Consider the following 15,172-nt stretch of genomic DNA (forward strand, 5'->3'; position numbering starts at 1 on the left):
CTTTATTCGTAACAACCGGAATCGATGGCTTCGTTGAATACTGAAAAAGAAGAGAAAACGTTGAAAAATTAGTTGACATAATAATTTATATAAATGTGCTTTGTCTAAATATAAATTGAAAGCAAACTCAATTTGAAAATTGAGAGCAGAAATATTAAAATAAGATTTATCATTCTACCAATCATGGATCGGATTGGAAAAGCCTACGGTAACACTTCTTCCCTGTGATATCGTTAACGTGGGATCATGAACAATAAAAGGTTTGGTAGAGAGGTATGGATTATGTGAGTGTGAGATACTAATCATATATCTCAATTTTCTTCTATTCTAATAAACAGCTTGAACGTTGTCATGAACGTTACCAACATCGATTAGGAATAACGAATAACTTCTGTATTAATAAAAACAATATAAAACATGTAGTACCCTTTTTATTTAAAACATTTTAAAAATTTTCAACGACTAGTTGAAATAAAGTAATGTCCAAATAAAAGGGGTACTACGTGTTTTATATTGTTTTTATTAATTTTAATATAGTAGCCTATACAAGTGAGGTTATTTTATAACTTCTGTATGTATGTATTTCCATTTTCATCTATGAGCTCCACTCTTGAGAACATAATGAGAAGCTGTACATATATTCCTAGAGCCAAGAATGTGTTAGATGAAGATGGGAAAACATCAAACCAACGTTACTTTTATGACAAAGAGGTAATTTTGCCTAAAACCACATACATTCAATGCTCCACTCAGAGTGTCACGTGAATGTGGTTTATCTTTACTACTAAGGGAATAAAAGACAAGGGAAATAAGGGAAAGAAATGGCTTATACACGTACAGGATGGGAAAATTATGTTTGACGCATCATCACGACTGAACTACTGGACTGATTAACTTGAAATTTTGCATACAGATTCTTAACTAACCGAGGATGGTTATAGCCTATTTGAAACTCTTCAAGATTCCACTAGGTCAAGTTTTCAAATAGACCCTTGCGGAGCATGGGTTACCTGCTAGTACATAAATATTTATACACAATGGAATAGAAGCACACATATTGTCTAATTCTACAGTTTTATTTGGTACAGGACCATAAAACTGTAGAATTTGACAATATATGTGTGTTTTTATTACATTTAATGAGACTCAGTCGAATATTTATTCACTTTTGTGTATATTAAATGCTTCAGAGCAGTATAAACCACTTCAACTTTTACATAATTGTATAGATGGAAATGGGCATTATTTTCATTCATAATGAAGGTTTCAATTCGTTCTATTTGTAATACAAACATCTAAGGTTTACACTGATAAGATAGAACTTATGTTTGGTTGAAGATACAAAATATTTATACACAATGGAATAGAAGCACACATAATGTCTAATTCTACAGTTTTATTTGGTACAGGACCATAGAACTGTAGAATTTGACAATATATGTGTGTTTTTACTACATTTACAGTGACTCAGTCGAATATTTATTCACTTTTGTGTATATTAAAAGCTCCAGAGCAGAATGAACCACTTCAACTGTTACATAATTTTGTATAGATGGCAATGGGCATTATTTTCATTCATAATGAAGGTTTCAATTCGTTCTATTTGTAATACAAACATCTAAGGTTTACATTGATAAGATAGAACTTATGTTTGGTTGAGGATACAATTTCAAATCATGCATACTTCCCTTCCTAGCCTTGTACAAAATGCATTCACAAATGAAACTTAGATGTTTTGTTAATGCTGTGATGAAACGCCTTCCTCCATGCAACGCCATAGTGGATTTCAGCTCATTGTTTCAATTAAGAGGTTGGAGATCACTCGTTACGAATGAATAGACCGTACTATTGTACAATAGATAGACGCAACCAACTTGCTTGAATTAAATAGGAGTCTTAACTATAAAGCATGCAAGCTTTAACACTTCACTAATTACTCGATTTTATTAGACATCACAAATCAAATTTCAACTTCAAGATACATAAAGGTGCATACAGACTTATGCACCACGAGCATGCGCATTCCACTTTTCATCAGCTGATGCTATAATTATTATACAGAGTGAGTCATATGGGAACCCCTCAATAAGTTGGAGACTGTTGTAGATAATTATAATACTGTAACTGTCAGGATAAGTTATTGATAGAATACTCTACCTTTTGACGTACAACTGGATTTCAACCCCTCATAAGGGGAAGACTTAGGGGTTGTAACCCGAATATTTTAAATGTAAACACCCATTGTGTGGTACATAATTTTAAAGGCCTTTTTAAAGCAAGAAGGATGACATCAATAAAAATGTTCTATGATACTTGTATTCAAAATGGCGGCTGATTTAAGTTTCAGTTTTTAAAGAAATGAGGGGTTGTAACTCAAATATTTTAAATGTAAACACATCTTGTGTGGCACATCATTTTAAGGGCTTTTTGAAACAAGAAAGATGACATCAATAAAAATGTTCTATGATACTTGTATTCAAAATGGCGGCTGATTGAAGTTTCAGTTTTTAAAGAAATGAGGGGTTGTAACTCAAATATTTTAAATGTAAACACCCCTTATGTGGCACATCATTTTAAAGGACTTTTTGGAAAAAGAATGATGACATCAATAAAAATGTTCTATGATACTTGTATCCAAGATGACGACTGAATGAAGTATTAGTTTTTAAAGACATGATTTTGTAAAACTTCAATCAGCCTCCATTTTGGATGCAAGTATCATAGAACATTTTTATTGATGCCATCTTTCTTGTTTTAAAAAGACCTTTAAAATGATGTACCACACAATGTGTGTTTACATTTAAAATATTCGAGTTACAACCCCTACGTCTTCCCGTTATGAGGGGGTTGAAATCCAGTTGTACGTCAAAAGGTAGAGCATTCGACCAATAACTTATCCTGGAAGTTACAGTATTATATCTACAACAGTCTCCAACTTATTGAAGGGTTCCCATACATATGACTCACTATAAATCTTTAATATACATTTCATCAGCTATAATCTTATTATAATATATCTGTATCTATGCAAATGGTACGATACAGATATAATAAGCTTATCATAAGCTGATGGGAAGTGAAATATGCGTGTTCGTGGCGCATAAGTCTGTACGCACCTTTATATGTTAACACAACGCCACAATATCGTACCCTATTAGTTCCACATCTTATTGTACATGCGTGGCAGTACATTTATGAGCAAACTAATCTCTGTACACATCTGGACCCAGAATTGTTGACTATCTGCAAAATTCCATCAATGAAATGTACTTGAACAGAAGAAATATATTACACATCAAATCTTGCATTTTTCCAACACCAATTACGTTTCTTCTGGGCCACTGCCATCTCTATCGTCAAGATACTGGATAGCTAGATTCTAGATAGTGAAGTCCACGTTATAAAGGCAGTGAAGAAAGATAGGAGAAAAACGTTGCCAATCTTATGTCTTGTCTCTATAGACGAGACATGCTTCTATAGACTCTAATTCCTCTATAGACGGTAGCTGATACAGGTTTTTTGATGTAATATTAACTGTTCATTCTCTTTTAAAATAATCAATTATATTTTATTAAGCAAGACATTATATTTTTCAATAATTTTATAATTAATTTTCATAATTGAGATGAAATATTTTGTTAATTATTATTATACATTGTTAAAAGACGATCTGGCAACAGAGCGAAGAGAGAAAGAGATAGCACTATCAGCTTTTTTGAATGATAGACAAGGATAGCAATACCATTGCTAAAAAAGGATAGTACCACCGACTTTGTCGAATGATAGACAAGGAAAGCAAAACCAAAGTTGATCAAATACTGTCATTATAAAGTGGACCGCACTATAGTATCCTAACATCGCCATGTCATAAAATAAAAAATATCCTATTCTATATAAAGTAAAATCTATCATGTAGTTTACAGATTTTTATCAAGCTCATTTAAACTTAAAATAGATGTTAAGTATGTCTGTGATATTTTGGAGTTCAATTTCACGTTATTCCATTTGCAATAGTCACTCCTGAGCTATAATAAAAAAGCAGGGTTTGCCTGGTATTCAACACAGATCTGGCTTGGAGTCTAGTAACGGTTCATATGTTAAAAACGGTCAAATTTCTTCAAAAGATTACGATGTGAGAATAGGTGTTTTCACAGCACAAAGCCGATTCGAACCGTCTGGAAAAGGCGAGAGCTGCATTTACTAGCGGTTCACTTTTCATTTCTCTGCTCGGACAGTTTTATCAATCCGTCACACGATAAAAATTGCCGTCAAAATGATCGCTACTCTCAAGAGAGAAACTTCTCTACAGATTATTCACTCCAGGCGATTTATATTTTGTCTCGGAAAGCCAAAATCTTGCGTTTTCAGTATCTCAAACTATAAACTAGTAGTTCTGTGAACAGTAGACCTCAAGCAGTTTTCTCATCCACAAGTATCTGATGTCACCTGTTCTAGTTGATTCAGTTGAATCATAATTTACTCTTAAAAACTGTTATTTTTGTTTTCTCCAAGATCCAAAACTCACTTATGTTGTCAGACACGGCCAGAAATCTGTGTAATGCATGCTATGAATAATGAATAATCCACTTGTCAGCTGATTGGTTATGAATAATTGATTGAATTACTAGTAGTTCTGTGAACAGTAGACCCCACGCAGTATTCTCATCCACAAGTACCTGCAACTATAGACCTTATGGAAATACAGCAATAGATTGGCTTCTCCACACATCTGTGTAATCACTTGTCAGCTGATTTATGATGAATAATTCTATAGTCTGATTTTTACTCTCATATTGGTGTATGAAGGAGGCTCCTTTTTCCTTTTATATTATCCTTGAAATGCAAATTTCCAAAAACCTTGTATATACGTCGACGCGCAATTAAAAAAGGAACATACCTGTCAAATTTCATGAAAATCTATTACCGCGTATCGCCGTAAATGCGCAACATAAAAACATTTGAACATTAAGAGAAATGCCAAACCGTCGACTTGAATCTTAGACCTCACTTCGCTCGGTCAATAATTAATTGTCTGATTGATCCTATATTCAAAGTAGATGATATAGTGATATCAGAGTATGGAGGAATTCCTTTTCTTTTCATATTATCCTTAAAATGCAAAATTTCAAAAAACCTTGTGTATTCATCGACGCGCAGTTGAAAAAGGAATATTCCTGCCAAATCTCATCGAATTCTATCAACGCGTTTGGCCGTAATCGCGTTACATACAGACAGACAAAAACAAATCGAGTTTAAACATAGACCTCACTACGTTCGGTCAACTAGCGTAATCCGAATAGAAGAGAACATAGCGAGATCCACGTTATAGTAGCAGTATTTGAATAAATTTGGTGTTGCTTACCTTGTCTATCACTCTACAAAGCCGATAGCTCTATCTTATTCTAGCTCCGCAACGTTGCCATATCGTATTATAAGAATATAGAAACATAAACAAAATATTCAATCTCTATCATAAAGATTTATTATTAGATCATTAAAAATATCTTTTTTAGTCTTAATAGTTTAGCGTAATAAATGTTACAGTGTAAAAATGCACACTTTTATCAATACATGAATCAGTACTCAAATTTTTAAATCTATACCTTATTTAAATTGGTCATAGAAACAACATTTCTATATAAATTTGATGCACTACAAAAAAATTCAAATAGGAATAGGAACAAATCTCTGATTAATGAATATGAAGAGATTAATGAATAATAAGGCGATACTCTAAATACACAGAGGATTATCCTGATTCTGAGTACAGGCATTGAATAAGAGTATTCAAATGAAGTTATTTGATAATATGAAAGTGTCAGATATATATACATTGTATTTGTATCGATTTACTTATTATATTATATTATCCATTATATATTTATATACATTGTATTTGTATCCATTTACTTATTATATTATCCATTATAACTATTATTATGAGGTTGGCTGCACTGCCAGCTTATGCTTGTTTTTGGGCGCGTTTTGGTAAACCACTGTCATCTTGGAAGTTATGGAGTGCTGTAAAGTGCATACTGATTATTTACTGAATACTAAAATAAATATATATCATCAAATGTGAGTTTATACTTTCAAACCTACAGACCGTACATAACAATTTTTATAAATATTACTGTGAACATAGAACTGTGAACATAGAAGAAAAATGTCCAGTGTTTATTAATGTTATGTTTATAATAAGAAATCTACTTCCCCAGATTCCTAAATGTCAAGAACATGGCATTAAGTAAATGGATACAAATACAATGTATATAATATATAATGGATAATATAATATAATAAGTAAATCGATACAAATACAATGTATATATCTGACAGAAAGGAATAAAAATAATCATTGCCAGAAAATTGAGTTAGAAATTATATAAAAATGCAAAATCGACAACAATTTGAACGTGAGAGAAAACGTATTATTTTTGTTTTATTCCATTATTATCAATAGCGAACATTTTGTGTTTCTTATTTTTTGATATTGTCAAGTATAATGAGTGCAACATGGCATGATTGTAAGAACCAATTAAACATTCATCTACAAGTCTCTGAAATCATGTTGAACTGTGAACATAGAAGAAAAATGTCCAGTGTTTATTAATGTTATGTTTATAATAAGAAATCTACTTCCCCAGATTCCTAAATGTCAAGAACATGGCATTTCTAATGCAAGCATCAATATTAGGTAGTCCTACATGATAGAGTAGGACAACAACTTCAATGAGTTGGGGTATTTCAAGAAATGACTCACAATAAAATCCATTACAAGCTTGTCAGAACTTAGACAATCTTGCTTTAAAATACAACCAACAATACTAATATAATACAAATCTTGGAAAACAAAGTTATTGACGAAATTGATAAAGAATAACTAATAAGGAAATTGATACTTTAAAAAAGATTATCTGTGAGAAATAACCACTCTATTATCAATAGATCAAGATTAACACACAACCTTAAATGACACTTTAGATTTAACAACCTTAAATGAAACTTTACTTTGTGCAGATGTTTGAAGTAATCTATCCAGGGGCGTATATAAGGGGGCGACCCAGGGCGCCTGAACCCCCCCCCCCCGGAATAATGAATATAAAGAAAAATAAGTACAGTAATCTGAATTTTCTTAATGAATCATGTGCGAAAGCATCGGCGCGGCAGACAGTGATATTTCCTCTCCTCGTATTGGTGAGGAGAGTGGGGGACGTTCGAGCTTATTCGGGTTGCCAGTCTTGGAAATTTATAAATACATGACAGAACAAAATATTTATAGCTAGAACAATTTTGTAGCTAGAACCCTTCCAAACATGATAAACACAATCGCGTATTTAACAATTTTAGTACGGATATGTGTTTACAGATATGACATTGTTAAAATCTAGACCAATGTCTGAAAAATAATAACTGAGATCTTTCCATGATTTGGTTTGTTTAGAAATATACATATTTTATGAGTTAATATCAACAGTAAAGAAGCGTGATCTCGGTAAGTAAAAAGGGCGTTCAGCGCAAATTAACCTCTGAATATGAACAGCAAAACTGATATAAAACCTATCCTGGGGTGTCTACTTAAAATCACTTAATCTTACATTAACCTTGCCCCCCCCCTCAAAAATATATTCTATATTCGCCACTGAATCTATCCATTAGTATTGACGATTGAGGAACAATAGCAATAAAAAAGGACAGTTTGGAACAACACCGATCAATCAAAAAGAGGGATCCTGAAAAAATGAGAAATATTTCTGATGAAAATGTGAAAATTACTTGACCTGTACAAAGACTACGATATGATGAAAGTTCTTCGATGAGATCACAAAATGCACTGAGCTAATCGACAGCTAAGACCACTGGTCGGTCACCGCACATAGCGTGCAACCTCGCTACCCCTTCAGGATCTCTCTCAAATTCGATATCCAACTTGCTCACCAATCCTTTCTCATTCTCTCTCTATTGCTCCCTCCAAGTTTGTCTTAATAACGAGGCAGAAAAAAACAGAGGACCAAAGTTTCATATATGAATATATTCATTTCAAACATGAATAATAATGAAACGGGGGGAAGGGGGAGTTTGGCTACGAGGTCTTTCGTTCAGCCGTTGACCGTATGGAAGGGAAATTAAATTATTCTATACCTGAAAAAGCTATTCATTGTTCATAGAACGTTGGGGGAAAAATAAATGTATCGATATTATATTCTACGATCGACCTTGAATGTGAACTCGAATAAATTCGTGAAAATTCAAGATCAAGTGACTTGGTTGTTCATTCTCTTGCAAGAAAACTAATGATGAAGGTTACTGAGATATTGCATTTAATCAAATTCTAATGAATTAATAATAATTATTAAACAAAAATCCGAATTAAATGGTGTAAATCACCCTGAAGACTTCTGCTACTGTAAATATTAACAACAGAGTTTACATAATGGCTGCTTACCCTGTTGTCAATATTTGCAGTAGCAGAAGTCTTCGGGGTGATTTGCAGCATTTAATTTGGATTTTCGTTTAATGATAGTTAGAAAACTAATGATTTTTTTATGAGTTAGTTGAATTGAACAAAAAATGAAATTCTTTGCAATGTATTTTGGAAGTAATTCATTTGAAAAGCATGGTAGCGAGTGAGGTTTATATTTAAAAAGAGGCCCTTTCCACTAACAACCAGTTATGAGCTGCAGAATCAATTACTAGTGGTTCGAAATCCATTTGAAACTCACCATCAACCTATCTCTCATTACCATCCATCCCGTTGATCATTGACTTACATGAAAATAGATTTCTTTTGATAGAATTAAATTTGAAACTGAACCGTTGAGTGAAAAAGCTCCTCCAGGAAAAATAATAAAAATTGCATGAAACCGAAAAAACTAACGAGGGCATCAGAGATTGTGAATCATAAACGAAAATCCCAATAAAATGCTGTAAATCACTCCGAAGACTTTTCTACTGCAAATATTGACAACAGGGTAAACAGCTAGATGGAAATTCCATGAACGCTACAATACAAAAATATTATTTGTCAACCCGGGAAATTATTTGCAGTAGCAGAAGTCTCCGGGGTTATTTACAGCATTTAATTGGGATTTTCGTTTAATTGACCAAGCGAAGTGAGGTCTAAGATTCAAGTCGACGGTTTGGCATTTCTCTTAATGTTTAAATGTTTATATGTTTTTATGTTCCTCATTTACGGCGAAACGCGGTAATAGATTTTCATGAAATTTGACAGGTATATGTTCCTTTTTAAATTGCGCGTCGACGTATATACAAGGTTTTTTGGAAATTTTGCATTTCAAGGATAATATAAAAGGAAAAAGGAGCCTCCTTCATACGCCAATATTACCATAAAAATCAGACTATAGAATTATTCATCAACGTTAGTAGATAGTTGACTATAATACTACCCGTTCAAAAACATCGAACATCTTGAAAATTCCATCAACGTTGTAGACAGTTGCAGCCAGACCTGATAACAGCGCTCACACTCACATTCCGGGACGACACGTCACGGTACGATAGGACAGAAAGCTCTATATTTATTTAGGATTTTTTCTAGACATTTTAAATTGATAAATTATTTATTAATTTTTGAGAAAACATAACAACAGGTCAATGTAACTTACTGAGCGCGAGGTTTACTGTTCACAGAACTACTAGTAATAATTTATTCATTAATAAGCATTTGAACAAATGCAACTTCCAATTTATTTCCATCTATAGATGATGGATTATACTAGAAAAGACTAGATTTCTCGTCTTGAAAACACATGAAACCACTCACTTAGTAAAGTAAGAGAGCACACTGAGAATCTTTGTGATCATTTTCTATCACCAGATCTAGACATCAGAATACATAGCTGAACAGATTGCTACGACAGAAGAAAGTGATGCACACTGAATTCAGTATCGAAAGTCGCGATCGCATCTTCCAGAAGCTGCAAAGCGGAACCGAATCCCTCCTAACACGCAGAATGGATGCTGAAATCAAAACGCCACGTCTAGACTGCCGGAAGCTAGAATAGAATCTCATATAACCCGCAATTTTAGTAACCCAACAAAATACGAGGAAATACACTTTTGGGTTCCCAAAGTCACTAAAAAGCAACCAAATCACTCCCATACAGAATCTTCTATGTAAGTCAACATCTTGATTCATTGAAAGTTTATGTAAATTGGAAGTTTGTCAGGGCTCCTGTACAGAATATTAAATGTGGATTGTTATAATCTTGCTTTATTGAAAGTTTTTAGAAATTGGAAGTTTTTGTCAGAGACAAGAGAGACTACAGCATGTTGCACACTGATAACCGTGATTAAAATCTGCCATTTCAATAGCTTCTCATAAAATTCTGTAGAGTTAATATTCATTTAAAATACAAGTAGAACCGGGCGAAGAATTTCTTTACAGACTCTGTTATAAAATTTTCCAGAAAGTGTTCCCCTCATAAAATGAGTCATCATCTACAGTCTGAGTCATGATCTTCAAGTTGGAAATCACACATCTCAGCGGAAAAAACATACAGCCTATCATTGCTTTTAATGAGCTCATAAGCAGAGACTTTCCCTCTCAAATGCTTGTTTATACTTTCAAGACTCAAGTCTAATGTCTAGATTTTTTCATAGACCAACAAGGATACTAGAGATATAGTCTTGAAACGCAGTACTTTTTGTCCAGACGGAGACCTGCAGTGAGAGTTGTAAAATCAAGTGTTTTTTGGCTCTAAATTTTGTGAAATTACGCAGAAATTTTCCAATTAATGGTAATTCGCGTTCAATATATTTCTTTCTTATTCTGTTTTTTAACCGTCAAAATTTAAAATTCTTAGTTTTTGAATGAAAATGGACTAAATTTTAGAAAAGTGAAATCATAACCTTATTTTGGACTTTTAAAATGTTATCTAAATTTGGGAGAGAAATAGTACAATGAGTATCCTTAGTTTTTCTCTCCCGATCAGTGCTTCTTTGTAAAAATTATGAATAAATAAAAATTAGCACCTGATTAACATTGATTTGCCATCCTTGTCTACCATTAGACAAAGCAGATATCTCTATTCTTTTATACACCTGCACACTGTTGCCAAATCAGTGCGCAGCTATTAAGAGAAGAGACTAACAAAAATAACAAACTACCAAAATATTTCATCTCAATTATAAAAACGCATTAACAAATGATGAGAGAATATATTTTATTGACGAATAAAATAGATTTGAATATCATTATTAACAATGCGCCTGGTACAGGGTTACTCCTGTTGGAAGGGTGACCGCTTGAGCCAACTCCTCTGAATATGATTCATGAGTTGTAAAATCGCTTCCCGTTGGTTAGGAACCCACCTAAGACTGTAGGTCGTCCATTCATCTCCCATTATCATCCGCCTCATTACCTAAAGCTCATGTGCGCATCAACCTCAGCAAAAAAAATTGAATATTTATTTATCATTCAATTATACAAAATCAGATATCCTGGAATCATGGAATCACATCTATCTAGGGGGCAAGGGATAGGGTGTCACCCCGTCTACTTGTCACCTCGACATTTTGAGCACAGGCGAAAGCTTATTTAGAGAATATTAGATGTCATTTGGGGAAAGAGAATCGGCAACAGTGTTGCCCTATTATTCCCACCAACTATAACAAGAATCTAACTATCCAGCAAGCAGCGACTGATGGAGAAAGAGTTTCGCCAGGTGTCGATTGCGAAAACTTTCGGCTTTAGTTGCAGTTGCAAATGCGAGAGAATCAAGCTGCAATTTAACGAGCAACAGAGAAGCCAACAAAAGGTGTCGCTACTCAGTCAGTGAAGCCAACGCGTGCTGTGACCAGGGAGTAAAATGAGAGTGAGAGAGTAAATGGAAAATTCTATACTATCTGGCTGTGACCAAATTAAAGAGCCTCAAACCGCGAAGAGGGGCTGAGGAGGGGAGAGTAAAATTAGAGTAAGAGAGTAAAATGAGAGTAAGAGAGTGAATAAGAGTAAAATGAGAGTAAGAGAGTGAATGAGAGTAAGAGAGTAAAATGAAAGTAAGAGAGTGAATGAGAGTAAGAGAGTAAATGGAAAATTCTATACTCTCTGGCTGTGACCAAATCTACGAGCCTCAAACCGTGAGGAGGGGCCGAGGAGGGGAAGCCAGAGGTGTTATGTCAGTTTTTGTCCGCATCAGCTAACAGCCGTCACGCACGGAATGTCGCGAGAGCTATAGTGAGGTCCACGTTATAATGGCAGTGAAGAAAGATTGGAAAACAGCGATCCCGATTCTCTGCCTTCCATAGAGGATAGCTGATCCCTGATGTAATGTTAAATGTTTAACTGTTAATTATTGCTTGAAAATATCAATTTTTTATATTATTCGTCAAGAACTTTTTTTAGTATTTTATTCGTCAAGAAAATTTATTCCTCAATGATAAATAAATAAATTTTCATAATAAAATTTGGTGAATGAGAATTGATATTGTGGAGTTTTATTTTTATCACATCCACATTATTTATTAGACATTAGTACATGACTGCAGTTTTGTGTTAAAAGTTAAAAACCAACCATTTTCAGAAGCCAACACATCTTCTAATAAATGTGAATGTGACAAAAATAAAATTGTTTTTTTTTCTATTTTCATGATTGAAATTGAATACTTTGTTCAAATATATTAAAACTGAATAATTATTAATATTATTTAAATATATTTCTACATTGTTAAACGCGATCTGGCAACGTTGCTGAGCTAGGAAAGGATAGCGCTATCTGCTTTGTCGAATGATAGACACGGATAGGCATGCCGCATTGTTTATTTTTATTGGAAATGTTATTGAGAAATTAATTTATTGAGAATATTCATTGAGAAATTTATTTATTGTGGATGGTCGCATCTGCGTGATGCAACTATAGTGAGGTCCACGTTATAATGGCAGTGTTTGATAAGCAAAGGTATTGCTATCCTTTTCTATCATTCAACAAAGCGGATGGCGCTATCTCTTTCTCGCTTAGCTCTGTTGCCAGATCGTCTTTTAACAATGTAGAATTAATAATTAATTTGAAAAATATTTCATCTAAATTATGAAAATTCATTATAAAATTATTGAAAAATAAAATTTATTGCTCAATAAAATATAATTTGATTATTTTAAACGAGAATTACAAGTTAATTCATTCTATTCATTTATACAATAAGTACATTATCAAAATGATAAGGAGAGGAAAAATAATGTAACCTTGTGTTTTTCCTCTCCCAAATTTTTAGATAAGGTTACACATAGTCCGAAATAGGTTTAGTCTTGAAGTTGCTCACTTCACAAAATTTCCAGTCCTTAATTATTCTTCAATGTTTGATTCCATTACGAACTGCTTGTTAAATAATCACTTTGTTATTCTCAGTAAACCTTAATTATTCTCACAAATTAGATTTTTAAATGTAGATGCTTCAAAACTAAACGTAGAAGAAATATTTCACATTATTATCACTAAAATGGGAAATATTCATTCACAAAATTATGAAAATTCATTATGAAATTATTGAAAAATATAATTTATTGCTTAATAAAATACAATTGATTATATTTTAAACGAGAATGAACAGTTGATATTAAATTAATAAACCTGTATCAGCTACCGGCATTGACAAGACTGAGAATCGGCACCGTTGTTCTCCTATCTTTCTCCACTGCCATTATAACATGTACCTCACTATAGAAAAGGATAGCGCTATCTGCTTTGTGGAATTATAAAAAGATAGCAACTCCAATGTTAATCAAATGCTGCAATAGTTACAACGTGTAACTATATAGTGAGGTCCACGTTATAATGACAGTGAAGAAAGATAGGAGAACAACGTTGCCAAGTCTCTCCATGCTGCCACTGAGTGTACACAGCTGTTACTCAATTCATCCCATTAAATTTAATCTGATGATAATTATCAATTCCTTGATAAAATAATCAATTCAATGTCAAATTGATCAAGAAAATATATTTTTTCATAATTTGATTCAAAAATTTGCTTTCATGACTGAGATCAAATTTTTATTTTTATACAAACCTGAAATGGCGGCTAATTTAAAAATCTGTGATACAACAATCTGAATTTCAAAACAACAGAAATTGAGTTATTTGGTAGGTCTTCTATTCCAATTTCCTTTAAAAATAATAGAAAAATAGAAATCCTATTTAAAAATAAGTAGTTTCAATGGATTAATTCTGAAATAACTTTTCAATATTATTTATACCGGTACGAGTAGGTCTAACCTATACGGGTAGGCTATCTTAAGCATGGATGAAGTCTAGGATGGTTAGTTATCAACTTTTAAAATGTCATTTCAGGTATTTTAATTTGTGTTTCTCAAAAGGTGATTTTAAAAATTATTTCATTGATCAAAAATACATTTCAAATCGACTATACGACTTGTGTACTCAAGTATTTTGATAGAATGAAGAACAAAATGCCGGCTGAGAATATGGTTTGTTCAATTTTGTACAGTCACTCTGAAAAGTAAATATAAATTATTCTGGCAAAAAGACAACATTGCAAAGCGAGAAAGAGATAATGCTATCTGTTTTGTTGTATGATAGAAAAGGACAGCAACAGTATTGTCAATCGTACACTGCCATTATAATGTGGACCTCACTATAGCTTGTTACACAGTCGACTCGGTAGCATGCCGCATTGTTTATTTATTTATTTATCAAAAATGTTATTGAGAATATTTATTTATTTATTGAGAAGTGTATCTACTGTGTGAATGGTCGCATCTGCGTCATGCCACAAGGCATGCTACCAATGTAAACACGTTATCAGCCAGTTGCGATCTGTCCCCTGCCATCAGCTGATTTCACTGTGGACCAACAATGGCCACTGCACTGATCTTGTCCCGATACGCATTCTGCGTGATGCTCAGCGTTGCAAAGCTGGCTTCGGCAACACTACTTTCCAATTCGCGAGGAAACAAGGATGAAGAATTCGTGTTGTAGACGAGAATGATTCAACTATGTTATGAGGCCTACTGTGTAATAAAGCAATAACTATTACAATAGCAGTTGTTACTAACACGATCCCTTCTTTCCCATTTAGACAATTTTCTTATCAGTCTTCATCATTCATTACAGTAATGGACGAATTGACTCATATAAATGAAATAAGATAAATAGAGAAGTTATAATCGTTTAGTATCTAGCATGACACTACTCAT

General features: G+C 33.2%; 1 protein-coding gene across 1 annotated transcript in view; it reads right to left on the reverse strand.

The window, feature by feature from the left end:
- The window catches only part of LOC111046296 (kinesin-like protein KIF2A), a 71,045-nt gene that overhangs the window by 45,355 nt on the left and 10,518 nt on the right, over positions 1-15,172 (reverse strand). Inside the window, exon 5 of the mRNA XM_039420240.1 lies at positions 1-40. Coding sequence (XP_039276174.1) covers positions 1-40 — 40 coding nt within the window. The remainder of the gene's footprint in view (positions 41-15,172) is intronic.

The sequence above is a fragment of the Nilaparvata lugens genome, chromosome 2 (assembly GCF_014356525.2).
Source record: "Nilaparvata lugens isolate BPH chromosome 2, ASM1435652v1, whole genome shotgun sequence".
Classification (NCBI taxonomy): domain Eukaryota; kingdom Metazoa; phylum Arthropoda; class Insecta; order Hemiptera; family Delphacidae; genus Nilaparvata; species Nilaparvata lugens.